This window comes from Sminthopsis crassicaudata, chromosome 2, assembly GCF_048593235.1.
Source record: "Sminthopsis crassicaudata isolate SCR6 chromosome 2, ASM4859323v1, whole genome shotgun sequence".
Taxonomy (NCBI): Eukaryota; Metazoa; Chordata; class Mammalia; order Dasyuromorphia; family Dasyuridae; genus Sminthopsis; species Sminthopsis crassicaudata.
The window spans coordinates 137,800,274-137,818,231 of NC_133618.1; the positions used below are offsets into that span (position 1 = coordinate 137,800,274).

A 17,958-nucleotide genomic window follows, 5' to 3' on the forward strand; every position below is an offset into this window, starting at 1 on the left:
GGGATATAATCCCAATAACAGCAATGCTGGGTCAAAGGGTATGCACAGTTTGATAACTTTTTGGGCATAGTTCCAAATTGCTCTCCAGAATGGCTGGATTCTTTCACAACTCCACCAACAATGTCTAATACCACTATTACATTACAAATTCTGTAAAGACAAACAAAATATTTGCCAAATTCTTAAATGTGAAGTACCCAGGAGAGAGAAAAACTGGGCAGCCAAAATAATGAAAATTTAAGAGCGTTTATTGCTAGCCAGTGACTGAACCTCACCAGAACAGGAGAGTCAGCTAATGAGTGATCTCAGGGGCACATACTTATAGAAAGAAGAGAGACATCAAATTTTTTCTTGATACATTTGTCATAATAAAGGAATTTCTATTCTAAACAGGAGGCAAAAAAGTTATCACTCTAGGGGGTCAATCTCAGGCAGCAGCAAGCAGTATTTCTTTAAGCTTATCAGGTTGTCAAGGTTTCGATCTTTCAGGTCAGTACATCTGGGTTGTTAAAAATATCAGTAGGGAGTGAAAAACTAGTAATAAACTTCTAACTACAAAAGATTCAGGATTATATTTCTCACGGTCCTATTTGGGGTGCTTTTCCACTTGAGATGAACAGTTTAATTCCTAATCAGACCAAGAGGCTTGCTATGTAGCTTGATGAGTAATGATGATTACTGGGAAGTGTTGGAATTTTTTTTTTATTTTTTTTTTTTTTAACTAAGAAATCCATCAGTACAGTTGTACCTTCTAACAACAAAGATCATAATCCCTATGCTGTAATAGGCCATTTCATCAGTTATTGTAGCAGGAAAACAGCATCTAGTGCCCATCTTTTTGTCACATGGGATTCTTAAGAATGTGCTTGGCCAAAAGGAAGGTAATTTTGATCTTAGAAGCCTCTGAAAATAGCTTGGGATATATAGGCTAGATTTCTTTCTTATGGACCTTACCTTAAATCCAAATCATTTGGCTTTCATTGTTTGATTGACCAACAGTACATCTGAGGCTAATCCCCACTTGGTCATTGTTTGGGTCCGGATTGGTTCAGAGTGATTGTAAATATCAATTGTTTCTGGTTTCCATCAGAAATCCTAATAAATTAATTGATTTTTTTTTTTTTTTAACTAGGTAAAATAAATCATTTTCTACCTTTTTTTTTTTTTTTATCTTACCTTAATCACTGATTAGGCCTTGCCTCAGTCAAACTGAATCTAATTAAAGACCTTAGCTTGAAAAGACCAAATCTCAGAAAGAAAAAGTTCTTGACTAAAGTTCCCACTACTCTATATGCTTTACTTTGTATAGTTATCATGAGACTCTTCTGAAGAAGTTTATGAAGATCTCCCTGGCTGATATATTGCCATAATCATTCTCTATTAATTCATGGCCTCTTTGGAGGTCTTATCTAAAAACTCCCCTGGGGCTTCTTGCATTGATCTTTTTCTCATTTGTGTTATCTGACTCATATTTCTTCAGTGCCATCTGTAATTAGTATTTATCCAGGACGGAGTTTTCATCTCTAGGGGTATTGTCAATTCCTTGAATTCAAGAGCTGTGATATCTACCAAAGACATTGCTTTTTATGCATCTGGGTTTTTAATTCTTGTTGTATCAAATTTGTGACTTGTGCCTAGTATTAAACAACACTTATCTCATTTACTTCGGATTTTAGGCACCACAGGCGAGTGTTAGTGGAGTGGCTGAAGGACCCATCCCAGGAGCTTGATTTTATTGCTGATATTCTTAACCAGGATGCAAAGAATTACCATGCCTGGCAACATCGACAGTGGGTCATTCAGGTACTGTCTTTTCTGTTATAACAACAATTTCAACTCATATTTATAGAGTGGCAAAGTTATTATCTTAATGTGAAATTTAGAATTGGTCTTAAAGTGAATTTTATAATTTAAGTTTTGTGCTAATAAAGCACACTAAACAATTTCCCAGTGGACTTTTTAAATACTTATTTAAATTTTCTAAAGAAGAAAACCTTTAATATTGGTCAGCTTTTATATTTTCCTTGGGAAAATTGTTAATAAAATAATATAACTGTAAAATTATCACAGTTCTATAAATAAAAACTTGAATATGTTGATTAAGTCTATTTGTTAGTGAATAATATAGCTAAAAGTTGCTAAGCAACTTACTATGAAACTCTCTTTTAAGAGAAAAAACAGGGGCAGCTAGGTGGCACAGTGGATAGAGCACCAGCCTTGAATTCAGGAGGACCTGAGTTCAAATATGATCTCAGACACTTAACACTTCCTAGCTGTGTGACCCTGGGCAAGTCACTTAACCCCAGCCTTAGGGGGGGGGGAAAACCTACACAATTTATTTGAACTTAAAATAGCATGAACCACTTACATGGACAAAAGAATTCAGAAAAGGTCATGAGACCAATAAAGTATAATCCTTTATTGGTGAAATATTCCATGTGTGGCTGCCTGTTAATGATGTCCCCAATACAGAAGGAAACTTTTTTTACAGATAGAGCCAATTCATAAAATATAATGCAAATTAAACATTTAGACGTGTTTTTTAACATAAATTTAGAATAATTATTTTTTTTCAGGTAGACCAATATTTCTCTTTCTAAGTTTAAATTGCATATTAAATAAAAAACAGTAGCAATAACATAAACTCAGAAAAAAATTATATAATGTAGTATACAATGAAATTGTTATACCTTATACATTTTTCCCATAAATATTATTTTTACTTGTTATAAAAAGTAAAAAGTTTTCCTTTTAAAATTCCAAATTTCCTATTCCATTATTACTTTAATAATCCTTTTTCAAAGGGATTTAAGAGGGTTCACCAAATCACACAGTTTAGCTCAATGCCCTACTTAAAATCATCTTTAAACCTTTCAAAAGTGATAATTCCAAAGCCAATGAGACTGTCAAATGGTTTCAAAATTGTAAGAACTGAGTACATTCTCTTTGTTTTCGAATTTGATATATGATCTAATATATGCCAAGTTAATCATTTGGAAAAAAATGAATAATTTCACAGACATGATTGGTATAAACTTTTAAAAATCCTATATAATTGTCTAGAAAACCATAGTTTGAAATAATTTGACCAGTCTTTGATGTTTGGCACATCTTGTTTCCTAAGGAGCTATATGGTATTATCATAAATTTAAGGGAACATAAAACTTAGCTTTATACTAAAATTAGCCCTTTCTGATGACCAATGGAGTCTATTTTGAAATGAACTTCTGTGTAATTAGAAATTATTATTTTACTGTTTTTCCCAGTTATTGAGTCAGAAATAAAAATTCAGCTTTTTATCATTCCTTGTTTTCTTCAACCTTTTCAGTAGCATTTAGAATTGTTAACTGCTTGCTCTTTAAAATTCTGCTTCCTTTGACTTTTAAGGAACTATACTTTTCCTGGTTTTTCTGCAACCTTTGTGACAGCTTCCTTTCAGTCCTCTTCCCTCTTTGCATAACAGCTCAGTGCCTCAAACTTAGGCACTTAATAAATGCTTGATGACTAATTTCACTGGTTTCTTCCCTTATGCTCTGTATTTGCTTAGGCTCCCCCACATTACTTATTTATTTGTTTTAAAAAATTATCCTAAACTTAAATACCAAAAAAGTATTTTTTTATAGTACACCACCTAGTAGAGGATGGTAAATAGAACCATAACTTTTCCTTATATATTGCTTTTTGAGAAACATGTAATAAACGTAAACACATCTTAAAAATTATTATCCTGCTTGGCTACTCTTTGCTTTGAACTTTTTTCTTCTATGCATTTTAAGGAAAAAAAAATGATCCTCTTTCTTGAATCTTTATTGCTATCTTCTTCACTCATAACATGCCTCTTTCTCTCCTGTTTAAAAGCCAAAAAGATGAAGAAAAAAACCCTCTTAACAAGTAAACATGATCAAACAAAACAAATCTGATATGTCTTTTTCTACATTGAGTTTCTTGTCTCTGTCAGGAAATGAGTTGCATGATTTATCATAGGTCCCCCTGGGAGACATGATTGGTCACTTTATTGATCAGAATTTTTAAGTATTTCAGAGTTGTTTTTCTTCAGTGTTGTTACATATTACCCAGGATTCTTTGAAAAATTTTTTTTGTTTATTTCTTAAAGTACAGTAATATTCTATCACCTCTATATACCACAGTTTGTTCAACCATTTCCAAATTGATGGAGACTGGCATATATATATATATATATATATATATATATATATATATATATATATATATATATATATATATATATATATATATATATATATATATATATATATATATATATATATATATATATATATATATATATATATATATATATTTTTTTTTTTTTTTTTTTTTGCTGAGGCAATTAAGGTTAAGTAACTTGCTTGGGGTCACACAGCTAGGAAGTGGTAAGCCTCTGAGGCCAGATTTGAACTCAGGTCCTCCTGACTTCAGGGATGGTGTAAAAATTTTTTTAAATTTTCTCTTCAGGATCAAAAAGTTTGTTTTTGTGGTTCTTTCCTTTGGAATGTCCTCTTTCTTATCCATTACCTAACACCAATATCATCTCAAGCTTACATAACCCTTTTGAGTTTGATGTATTTCTACAACAAACTGCAGGTATATATTCAACCTATCTTTGTTAATTTTATAGAAGAGTGAAACTTATCCGAGTTCTGCTATTCCTCCCCACCATCCATATTTGTATGATCTTCTCACACTTCATTTACTTTTACCTCTCTTTCACATTTCTGCATTAATGTATTTAAAAACTTTTACTTTTCCTTCTACTGGCCCTTTTCAGATACACAAAATAAAACCATTTCACTCTCACAACCTGTTTTTCTAAACTTTCTCAAATATCTTTTAAAGAAGTTATATTTCTGAAGTGATCAAATATCTTTTAAAGACATTGTATTTCTGAACTGATACTTAATTTTTCTCTCTCCACCCCTTTAACTGTAGAATTTTAGCTATATCTGATTATACACCTATTTCCAAATGCTCAGATAAATTCACTTTTTTGAGTTCCTCTGGACTTGTGTATTTATATGTCAATGTTCTTACTCAGCTCTAGTCTTTTCATCAGAAATGCTTGAAAGTCCTATTCCATTAAGAGCTCTTTTTTTCCCCTGTAGGATTATATTCAGCTTTTTTTAAGGATAAATTATTCTTGGTTGTAAGCTTTTATCTTCTCTCTTTTATAGTACTACATTGCAAAATTTTCTTTGTTTTAATAGAAATTGCCAGGTCTTGTGTGATGCTGATTGACTTTGATATTTGAACTGTTTCTTTTTAGATTTTTTTTTTCTTTAACATGCAAGTTGTGTTAGTTTTAGCTTTAACATTTTTGGGATTTTTCATTTTACCATTTGTTTCCAAAAGTGATTAGTGTATTTCTATATCTTCTTTAATTTTTGGTCCTACTAATAGATCTGGGCAATTTTTTATTTGATTTCTTAAAATGTACGAGCTTTGTAAAAATAATAGTTTTCAAGGAATTCAGTGATTCTTAAATTAATTTTTCTTGACCTTAGGTTACTTTTAAAAAAATATTAGAATTTATTTTTTTCCTCGGTGTTTTGATTTTGTTATAATATTTCTTGCTGAGTCATCAAATCTTTTTTTTTTTTTTTGTTTTGTTTTGTTTGTTTGTTTGTTTGTTTGGCCTAGTCTAGTTTTCAGGGACTACATTACATAGGTATGGTTTGCTACTATCACTTAACTTTCTTATTTTCCCATATAATTCTATATTTTCCGTGTACAATCTGTGTCTCATTCTAATTGTTTATACCTCTGAAATTTTGTAGATTGTTTCTTCTACTGTTGTCAAGCTAGTTCACATCTTTACCTCATGGAGTATATAGTGTTCCATCTGTTTGGTTGTCCTTATTCATTTTTCTGTATTTCAATACATTCATTCCTATATGCCATACATATTATACTAGTCTCCCATCCTTTTGTCACCTGTCTTGTCCAAGAACCTGTGGAGAAAGCCTATATTAACCCATATGAAATCCAAATTCCTTTATTTTAAGGCTTTTGAGGCCATAATCCAGTCCATTTTGCCTAACAAACATTTTATCCCATTACTTTTTGCTTTTTAAAAAGGTTATGCATGTATATTCATTTTTCACATATTTCCATGAGTCTTTTTTTGTTGTTGTTGAGACAATTGGGGTTAAGTGACTTGCCTGGGGTCACACAGCTAGGAAGTGTTAAGTGTCCGAGGTCACATTTGAACCCAGATCCTCCTGATTTCAGAGCTGGTACTCTATGCACTGTGCCAACTATCCACCGAGTCATCTTGGGAGAGAAAAATCAGAACAAAAGGGAAAATCCACAAGAAAAAAAAAAAAACATGAAAATAGTTTGACATTCGGTCTCCATAGTTCTTACTCTCTCTGGATGTGGATGGCATTTTCCATCCAAAGTTCATTGTAATTGCCTCTTGGATCACTCAATTGCTGAGAAGAACCAAGTTTATCATGGCTGATCATCACAGTTTTACTGCTGTGTACAATGTTTTTCTGGTTCTGCTTGCTTCACTCAGCATCAATTCATGTAATTCTTTCCAAGCTTTTCTAAAAATCATCTCCATCGTTTTTTATAGAATAATAATATTCCATTACTTTTATGCCATAACTTATTTAGCCATTCTCCAATTGATGAACCATTCACTCATCTTCCAATTCTTTGCCACTATAAAAAGAGCTGCTACAAACATTTTTGCACGTGTGGGTCCTTTTTCCTCTTTTCTGATTTCTTTGGAATATAGACCCATTAGTGGCACTGCTGGATCAAAGTTTACAGCCCTTTAGGCTCAGCAGAATGGTTGGATCAGTTCACAACTCCCTATTATTTTCTCAATATATCCCCAACCTAGTTCACATACAAATAGTAGATCCATCTTTTCTCTATTCCCTTTATTTCTGTTTTATTCTGTTTTTGGAGGCAATTAAAGTTTAAGTGACTTGACCAGGGTTACACAACTAATAAGTGTCTGAGGCCATATTTGAACTCCGGTCCTCCTGACTTGAAGATTAGTGCTCTATCTACCACCTACTTATCCTTTCATTCCCTTTAATATTTTAGTTTTCTTAGCTCCTATGCCTTTTCAACCCCTACCCCCAAGCCATTTTTCAATATCCAATCCAAATGCCCTTTTTCATGTGTAAAGCTTCTTCTAGCTAACACCCTCCTCCCCAATTCTTCTCTGCACATATATTTCATTAGATTTGAAAGAAAACATTGAACCAGAAGACATGGGTTTTGAGTTCTGCTTCTGTCTGCCACTTGTTAACTGTGTGATTTTGTGCAAGTTTGCTTAACCTTTCAGGATTTGAGTTTCCTTATCTGTAAAATGGGAATGTTCGAGCAATCTCACCTGGTTTTTGGAAAATCAAATGAAATAATTTGTGAAGTGCTTTGTAAACTATAAAACACCATTCATATATAAGCAAACTGTTGTTCCTATAATGATCTTATTTGTATTTGAGAAGAGACAGTTCATAGTTAAAAGCAGTTTGCCCAATTATAATTTATTGATGTTTAAAACAAAGGTTATAGCAAGGAGATGGGCCACTTTGGTCTCCTTTGTCTTCATTTAGGCCTGCTACAGTACATTTGAGCTCTATCTATGACCTGGTCAAATCTGCCAACACTGCTGACTGACCCGAATGACTCCTGAACTTTGGGTTTTTAGCTTTTATTCAAGTAAAGGAAACTAGAGCACTTTACAAATGCATCATTGTAGGATAAGGAGACCTCTGGCACCTTTGAGTACATCAAACCTAAGTAAGCTTATTAGACAAGGATGCATACAGGAGTAGGTAACATTACTTTGATGCTCAGTAATTTGTAGGTTTTTTAATTTGTTAATTAAGCTAGTTGTTTCTGTTCTTGTTCTTAGACTGACCCTCAGTCTTTCTCAGTTATTATTACTTTAATAAAAGTACAGACCATAACATGCAATTAGTACTTAATTGTTCTCTAATTGTTAGTCTTATCAACAAAACTAGGTCTTAGAAAGCAGGGGTTGTTTTATATGTAAATTCTAATTCACATAATATTTATCATAATGTTAAGTGCATAGTAGAAGATAAATAAGTACATGCTTGTAGATTGGCTAAAATCAAAATAATTATGTAAATGACTTATTTATGATTGACCTATCCTGGCAGATTTGTGAATTTGTGAAGTATCTTTTAAAATAAACATTTATTATATAATTCCTACTTCCCAGCATAGAGATATGAGCTGAAAAGGAAAATTAGAAAGGATAAAGGCAGTCTGTTCAAGTTAAGATATAGTTTATCCCTACCAGGAAGCTGAGTCTAGAGAGGTATTCAGCAGGGCACCGAATTGAGGAGGGAAAATTTGATTTTATCTGTATTATAGGCTTCTTTTTGTTTGAAATATTGACATATTTGAATCTAGATCATTTTGGGGTTTTCTAAGAAAGCTTGATTCCCAAAATAAAAAGGTGTTAGATCAGAACATTTCTAAGATCCCTTGTAGCTTGAAAAAAAATTTTACTTCTCTTCATCACTATTAGGATAATTAAAAGTTAACTAAAGTTTATATTTATACAATGCAATTTATTTATATTGAAGTAGCCAGATCTATTTATGATGAATTTTTTTTCTTCAAAAAAACTTGTTCATTATTTCTTAGTAAGGCCTATGATTCTAAGTAATCTAACATTGAAAAAAATGCATATTAAATATAGTAATCAAAGAATTCCAGATTTTTCTCTTTTTTGTTTTTTTTTGTTTTTGTTTTTGTTTTTTTTGTTTCTCTTTAGGAGTTCAAGCTTTGGGATAATGAGCTGCAATATGTAGACCAACTTCTCAAAGAGGATGTGAGAAATAATTCTGTCTGGAACCAAAGACACTTTGTAATTTCTAACACTTCAGGCTACAATGATCCTGCTATCCTGGAGAGAGAAGTCCAGTTAGTATACTTATAGCATAACCAGTACAATTGAAGTTCTTTAAAATTCTTTTGCTGTCATGAGGAGTCAATTTTTTCTAGTATCCTTGTTAAAAAGGCTTATTTTAAAGGTTTCCTAAATTCCTACTCCAGCAGAGAGCAGCATGGTGTGGTGATGATAGAGTATTGAATTTGGAGCAGAAAATCTGGATTCAAATCCTGCTTTGGGATAACAAGGACTTAAACCTTAAACTTCTATGAATTTAGTTTTCTCATTTGGAAGATGGGGCTAATTCAGTGTTACAGTAATGATCCAAGGAGATACAATGTATGCAGTGGGAACTCTTTATAGAATATAAACTTCTTTTATTGGGTACTGCTGGGGTAGAGATCTAAATTGAAAAGTATCTCAGACTATTCTAATCTAATCCTTTGTTTCATAGATGAAGGAATTGGAGGGGAAATGACTTGCCCACAGTCCCTTAGATATCTAGCATCTGAGGTGGAATTTGGTCTTCTGATTTCAGAGACAGTGAATATTTTTTCCACTATCCTATGCTACTATTATTCTCTTTATCTTCAGCATCTAGTTCAGAACATGAGCTAAGTAAATGTTTATATATGGATTATATGATTATAGAAGCAACCATAAGCTCTCAAAGTTTGGGGCACAGTTTCTGGAACTTCATACCAAACTGGTGCAAGATTTGTCTTTGTTTCAGAATCAGTCTAAGTCTTGTCAGGAACTATCTTGCCTGTATTCACTCATTAAGCCATCTTGTGTAAGTCATGGAGGGGGAGGTCAAAATTTCAAGGTAAGACATTAGAATGTACAAAAATGGCTTTTACCTCTCATCTTTCTATTACTTGCATAAGAATTACTTCATAATTGTGCTTAGGGTGTTGTTATCTGTTCAAGTAGACAGCAATATTCAGATCAGAGAATAAATGAAAATTTTCATATAACTAGGCCATTTCTAAAGGCTAATGCTAATGTAATATTTTTATAAAACAAAATTTTTGTGCCATATTTCTCTTGGAATTGGTGGTAGTAAGATTTGAGGTAAAAGAAGATGAGGGAGCTTTCCTTGTGGATCATTTTGCAGTTTAATGTTATTGTTTTAACTTCAAAATATTTTATTGGATCTCTGATCTTTTGAGTCAGGTATTCCTTTCAGTGGTGCAAATCACAATGTATCCATGCTATCTCATTCTGTTCCTTCTTTGTCCTTGACCTCTCATAAATCCTCTTTAAGGGGGATAACTAAGAGATATTTTCCTCTAGGTTTTGTTTTGTATTTTTAAAAAATATCGTGTGGATCCTTAAATCCTACATCAAATATTTTTTGTAATCTCTTATTGTTGGTAATATATATAAAACTTTTTTGCAAAAGTTAAACCTCTACATAAATGCTGACTGTTATTACACTGCCTTTTAGGTGATCTCAGCAATTTTTATTCTTCAGAGATGGTGTCCCATAATTTGCAGTTATGTAACCTCACCTAATAGAAGCATATTACACTGAAAAGAACAATTTTTGTGCTTTGTGATTCTTTGAAGATGCTTTGCAGTTTTCCAGAAGCTGTTCAGTTGTGTTTTTTTGTTTTTTTGTTTTTTTCTTTCTTATATTCATTTCTAGGTCCAGTTCATTGTGTCTGTCCACAGTGGAACTCAATAAGCCATGTATATAATTACATTTCATAATCTGGATAATGGGCACCTTTCCTCTACTTGGTTTTTTCATTGTGGATTATTAGGGCTGACTAGTATTTTTCAAGTTAGCTGCAGGCAGCAAAATCTTAACTGATTGGAGCTTCTAAAACTTACCTTTTGTAGGAAATCCTTCTTTTATTTGAGCTCTATATAGGATAGATTCTGTGACTTTGGCAAACACAGCTTTGGCAAATGTAATGGCAAAGTGGATATTAATACCTCTTTTTTTCATGCCATTTTCATTGATAAAATACAAGTTTTTTAGCCAAACCATTTGATAGTAGTGCCAAGGGTTAATATGTTCTTTTCAAGATTGTTAGTAGCTGTGGTCATAGCACATGAAGGAGCAGTTGATGTGCTGCATCTTCACAGTATTTACTTTCCAGAATAATGGTAGCAAATTTTGGCCTGGTATCATTGCTGTTCTCAAGGCTTATTTCTACATCAGTCCAAGGAAAAGTGGCAATGTTGATTCTACCTGCCAAGCATAAACTGCTTCCCATCTCTTCATCAGGGTACTGTTCTGCTTCAGCTAAGTTGGACTACTTGGCCCATGAGTAGTAGCCCTTGAAGAATCAATTTTTTACAGGATGCCATTCTCAGGGCTCCTATGCTTATTTTCCTCTTGATGGCAGTTGACTAGCCATTATTGCACATTATGATGAAATAAGGTCCTTTTGCTACAGTGTTTCTCCTGTCAGTGATGGCTGTGGAGACTGATCTAGAGGTAGATCTGGTGCTAGAGAGGGAGGGAGCACACAGCTGTTCCTAAGGTTCTTGGATTTAGGATCGTGGATAGTTCAGGGTTTGAAAAGATATGGCAACCAAAGTAGAGATAGTTTGACTTGCCTGACACATGGCAATGCTCTTTTGAGTGTTCCTCTTCTTCTTTGGCCAGGCTGACTAAACTTAGGAGAGGCAGTTAGTGGGGATGGGTATCCTTTCTGTCAGAGTTACTTCTCTGGGAAGTATGCTAATGGTGCCTTGGCTTCAGGAAGCAGGATTAAATAAACTAGAGGTATTGCTTCAAGGCAGTTGTGCTTATCTACGTTGTGGTAGAATTTGGTCAGCAGTTGTTGCCTATTGGTGATTAGAAAAAAGGACTGTTTCTCTGCAGGGATTTATCACATTATAATCTGTATATCTTTCATTTATTCCTTATCTTCCCATTCCTACTCCTTGATGTTTTGGGACTTCCTCAACATTCTCAAAATTGTGTTGCTACCAGCACAGATTTATTTTTATATCCCTTGTCTGGTCCAGCTGATTTTTCAGTCTTTTTTTTCCTTGAATGCCATTTTTCCTTCCTCACATAGTACATTAGAGAGAGGCATTTAAATTCCAAATACATTTGTTCCACTTTCATCTCTTTTCAGTTTCATTGTAAATGTTCTTAGGATAATTTGTCCTAATTGATCTCACATCAGGCTTAACTATATTGACTTTAAGGATGTTGTTTAACCTCTTTTTCTCTTCCATTGCTTCTTGCTATTTTATAATATAATACTTTACCTCTACTATCTAGTTCTATAGTTTTTACAAATAAGCTACATCTAACATGCTTTCCCATTTGATCTAGTGATTGTATTATTTTTTTTTTACTGAATTAGTTATGGGGTCTTTAAGCCTCTTTGGAATGGTGGTTGCTTTGCATTTTTTAACTTTTTGAATAATGTTACATGTCCCTATCTTTGTCCCACTTAGCTTTTTTATATCATTTGGTCAAGCTGGAGCTGTAGTAAATGTATTCTATATCTTCTCATCTTTATCTGTTCTCCTAATTTGGTATTGATTTTCAAATTTGCTCTACAAGTGGATAGATAGTAAGCATTCTGAATGTAGTCCACTGATCCTTGATTGATAAATGATTCCAAATCAGTCCCAGTTTTCTAAGTAAGATAGCCATTTTCATTTTTTTGATGTCATTCAGTTTATTGTAACCATTGCATTCTGAATCTTGAAAATGAGGCTTCTGTAATGTCTACAACTTTCTACAACTCTATCTATTCTATCTATCTGTTTATCTCTCTCTCTCTCTCTCTCTCTCTATGTAGATATACATATATATATATATATATATATATTTTTTTTTTTTTTTTCTATCCTCTCCAGGGCCATTTTATCATTGAAATAACCATGTTAAAGGAGATATTGACAAATTTGGAGAATTTTATCTCCTTATCCTTTCTAATTGATGCCTGATTTGATCATGGTTTTTTAGATTTCATTCATATTTTGTTACTGTTATCTGTTATATTTCCCTTTTCTTCCCTTTTCCTACATTCCTACATTTGAAAAAATTTAACTGAAAGAAAAGAATCGGCAAAACTGATCATAGTTTTTAAAACTTTGATGTTAAGTGAAGTGTTTCACACCTCTGGAATCCAACTTCTTCAAAGGAATGTGGGAGAGGCATCTTCTCATATCTCTTTGGGACTAATCTCTTTTTTTTCCTTTTTTTTTTTTTAATTATAACTTTTTATTTACAAAACATACATGAGTAATTTTTCTTTTTCTTTTTTTTTTCTTGAAGCAGTTGGGGTTAAGTGACTTGCCCAGGGTCACACAGCTAGGAAGTCTTAAGTGTCTGAGGTCAAATTTGAACTCAGATCCTCCTGACTTCAAGGCTGGTGCTCTATAGCCGCCCCCACATGAGTAATTTTTCAACATTGACCCTTGCGAAACCTTTTCTGTTGCAACTTTTCCCTTCCTTCCCCTCCTCCTCCACTCTTCCCTATAATCTCTGATTTTATAATTTTATTTATTTTTCTGAGGCCGGGGTTAAGTGACTTGCTCAGGGTCACACAGCTAGGAAGTGTTAAGTGTCTGAGATCAAATTTGAACTCAGTTCCTCCTGAATTCAAGGCTGGTGCTCTATCCACTGCGCCACCTAGCTGTCCCCTACCCCGGTGCTTTTAAAAACTAGCTGTCCCCTACCCCGGTGCTTTTAAAAACTATCTGTCACTATCCGTCATCCTCCCAATAAGTGATAGTTCTTTATGGCTTTGTCTGAGAATTCACATCTAATTCTAAAACTTGACTCCTTCACTTCTACCAAGAGATATAAGATATGCATCATCAGCAGACTTTTATAGTTACTGCTTTAGTCAGAATTATTAGATTTTTCAGTAATTTCACCTCACATTGCAATGGTCATCAAATACATTTCTCAATACCTGCCCCCCCCCCAAAAAAAAAAAACAAACCCTTATAGGAAAAACCTGTAATCCTTAATGGGCTCATGTAAAACAGCTCTTTCTTATTCTTACACTAGACAAATTATAAGGACAACAAAGCCAGCATTATAATTTTATTCTTTTTACTTTTCAGGTATTCTCAATTCTTATATCCATTCATACAGGTTTTTTCCACATTTCTTAGAATCTGTCTATCTTGTCTTCTTTCCATTCTTGTAAAACTAGTCCTCATAAAGCAGACAACCTCTGAAAACATACTCGGAACATTCTAGGTAGCTTTCCTGATGCTGGTGTAGCCTTCAAGGATGTGGTATTGTCACTATGAGGAATCAGGTAGAACTGTTAAGAATGACTAATGACTATATTCATAAAGGAGATAATGCATTTCGTTCTCAGTACATAATCTCAACAAAAGTTTTTGTATATTAACAATAATTAATAAATAATTTTGAGGCAGCCAGTTGGTACACTGAATAAAATACTGGACTTGGAGACAGGAAGACAGTTCAAATTCTGCTTTAAACTTGTTTTGAGACCTTTGGCAAGATACTTAAACTCTCACCTTTGAGTTGTCATCTATAAAGTGAGGATAATATCACTTCCCAGGGTTGTTGTGAATATAAAGCTAGAAGATAGTTTTAAAGGACTTTGCAAATTTTAAAGCATTACACAGGTGCTAACTATTTGGGAAATGGGACTCAGGAGGGAATTGTTAAGGAGTATGGCAGGTTACACAGCTGGTAAGTATGTGAGGTAGGATTTGAACTCAGTTTTTCCTGTCTCTAAGATAGGTGTTCTATCCACTGCACCACCCAACTGCCCCAGTAGCTAATATTACTAATTAGTTTAATCCTGACATGGCAGATTTGAACATAGAACCATAATTCTTCATCTTTCTTCTTTTCCAATTATATATTCTGACCAATAATAACAGTGAAAGTGAAGAAAAATCAATTGGCGATACTGCATTCAGAGGGGAAGCCTCAAGTGGAGGAAAATTCTATTTCCAACTGTTCTGTATTGAAGGGGTTAAATTTCCTCCCTCAACTGGCAGGAAATAATTAAGGAAGACTGTATATAAATATTATTTAATGACAATCATTACTTGAATTTATACCAGTTTGATGCCTGAATTTAAAGAAACTATATTTATGTGTGACCAATAGATACAAAAGAAACCTAAAAGTAAATGGATAAACAGAAAGAGAATGAATCTTACTAAGTTGTTTTCCTGATTCCTATGGTTTATGACTTTTTCTAAGTGTTCATGCTCCTTTATTTCTTTTGTCAGGTATACTCTAGAAATGATAAAAACAGCACCACATAATGAAAGTGCATGGAACTATTTAAAAGGGTAAGATGTTTTTGATTTAGGGATTTCATTTTTAACTGTCTCAGCTTTTTTTAAGGTTACATTCATATAAAATTTGAAGTTTGGGGTAGAAAATGTCTTTAAATTTTTTAATATCAATTTAATGTTTATCTAGATTTCTCATAGATGCTAAAATAGGACTTGGCAAATCTACTTTTCATTGTCAGGGATTGTGCTAAGCAGCACTGGGAGCACAAATCCTAACAAAGACAGTTTTTTCCCCTTATTAGGAATTTAAATTCTAATGAGGAGAGATAACCCATAAAAGCAACATGAGAGATATTGCTGGCCTGGAACAATTACTTTAATTTCTTTCCCCATCAGCTTTCTCAGAACTGCTAATAAGGAACACCATGGTCATATTCAATTTTGGACCGAAAAGCTAAATTAATTATCTTTCAACTTTTACCTATAACTTTTTCACTTACTGTGAACTAAAAGATAATCAAATAAACCCATTATTAGAAATATCCTGGATGGGCAATATTTTCTTATTCTTACTCTAGTCTTATGACTACTACTGTATAACCTATATCATTGTTCTCTTTTCTTTTTACTTTTGACAACTAAAAACAAAACCGGAGCCAACTTTAGATAACTAGCAAAGCAGAAAGACTTTATCATCTTTATTAAAATTCTTAATGTGTTTTTTCTTTACTCTAGGATTTTGCAAGATCGTGGCCTTTCCAAGTATCCCAATCTATTAGAGCAATTGTTAGATTTACAACCAAGTCACAGTTCTCCCTACCTGATTGCCTTTCTTGTGGATATATATGAAGATATGCTAGAAAACCAATGTGACAACAAAGAAGATACACTTAATAAAGCATTAGAGGTGAGCTATTAGGAATTACATTCTATTCTAGACAATCTGATTATCTAGGTTGATTCTATATTACTTCTGATACCTTAGAATTAAGTCAGCACAGTGCAACTAACTTTAGATCTTGTTCTTCAAAAGAATTCAGAACTCACTTAAAGTGGGTTTGGGATAACATCTTTCAATTTTCCTGTCATATAGATTTCTTTTAAAGCTGCCTTAGGCTACATTTTTGCCAACAAATAATAGTGGTTTATGTTATTGTTCTGAGTTCATTGGTTTCTTTCTCCTCCCAAAGAGGAAAAAGAAATATTAACATGTTGAGACATTTTTCCAGTGCTGAAAGACTAAGAAGCTGCCCTAAAATTAATTACAAGTAGGACCTGTTATTATTTATTGACTTAGAGTAAATCACAGCAAAATGGGGTTGGCTATAAATGGAATTATATCTTAAAGTATTACTATTTTTCATTTCTAGTTATGTGAAATTCTAGCTAAAGAAAAAGACACTATAAGAAAGGAATATTGGAGATATATTGGAAGATCCCTTCAAAACAAACACAGCACAGAAGGAAGTTTGCCAACAGATAAGCAGCAATAACAGCATTCAGAAGACACTAATGGAATAGTTTTATTTTTAAAAGAAACTTGGAACAAGGAAGTGTGACATGGCTTAAAACCAGAGGGATCATTTCCCTTCTACCTGTGTGGGTGTGTGACAACAAGTGCTTTGCACAGGTATTGCTTCCTAATAAGCACTAAGCATAATAAGTACTCTTTGGGCACTGCTGCTATTCAGACTAACTCTAGAAGTATTAATTTGGCTGTCTTTTTAAAGTAAAATAATTCCTTAAAATAACAATTCCTCAAATGAATTGTTGAATAATAAAAAAAAATTCCATGTTTGTTTATTTTTAAAGGCCTTAAACAGTCTGTTCTTTTCACCTATTTCTTACCACTCAGCTCCTTCCTAAATAGTATATATGAACTCAGATTTGCAGCAGTAATGATTGCAGATAACTTGTATGTTGTGGAGGTAACACAGACTTATAAGCAAGGAATACAATTGCTGCAATACATTAGAACTATTACAGAAGCTGTGCTGGTAATATCTTGCTATCGCTTTAAACTGAATAAATGACAAAATGGTTTTGTAATAAAACTGTAGATACACCTAAAACAGTATGTAGTGATGGTGTGGTATTTTATTTTCATAGAATTTAATTAATTCCCTTCTGAACTTAAATCATGTCATCTTATGAATCAGTTGCAATAGAAGTTTCATTGGTTTGGTGTTTAAAAAACAAAACAAAACAAGCAGAAAATGGGAAAAACAGAAACTTAAAAGATAAATTTGGCAGAATTTCCTATTCTCACCTCAGTAAGGCACAGATTGTTTTGTTCAAAGAAATATTCAGGATATGAAGATAAATAATAATTGGTATGGCTCTTCTTTAGTGATGGATTACATACTTTAGGTTTTAGTTGATGTATGGCCTTTCATTTTAACATTTGCATCTTAGTTTTTTAAAGTTTTAAAACTTCACCTAATTCCAAAAATCTCCAGTTTCTAATACAAATTCAGCTTAACTTATTTTTAATGTGTTTCAGCATTGGACTGGAATGATCTATGTTTCCAAGAATAAAGAGCCTCTAGACAGAATTGTACACATAAAGAGGTATCATTTTAATAGTTATAAGTGTAGAAGCCTTAAAGAATTTATAAAGGTACTTGTTTAACAGCTTCACAAGGTATAATACAGTAACAGTGCCCTTAGAGTAGAATGGAATTTTAAGACATTGAATTTAAATGGGCATTCTCTCTATCCTTTACATTTTTTAAAATTATCAACATGTCTACATTCAAAGGACAGAAAAAAAAAAAAAGATATATAAAGTTATAACTATTGTAAACAGCTTGTTTTTTTAATCTCTT

The 17,958-nt window shown here is 33.0% G+C and overlaps 1 protein-coding gene across 1 annotated transcript in view; it reads left to right on the forward strand.

Moving 5' to 3' along the window:
* The window catches only part of FNTA (farnesyltransferase, CAAX box, subunit alpha), a 28,704-nt gene extending 11,502 nt beyond the window's left edge, over positions 1-17,202 (forward strand). Inside the window, exons 5-9 of the mRNA XM_074287399.1 lie at positions 1,677-1,803; positions 8,792-8,940; positions 15,122-15,184; positions 15,866-16,037; positions 16,501-17,202. Coding sequence (XP_074143500.1) covers positions 1,677-1,803; positions 8,792-8,940; positions 15,122-15,184; positions 15,866-16,037; positions 16,501-16,623 — 634 coding nt within the window. The 3' untranslated portion in view covers positions 16,624-17,202. The remainder of the gene's footprint in view (positions 1-1,676; positions 1,804-8,791; positions 8,941-15,121; positions 15,185-15,865; positions 16,038-16,500) is intronic.
* Positions 17,203-17,958: the final 756 nt, after the last annotated feature.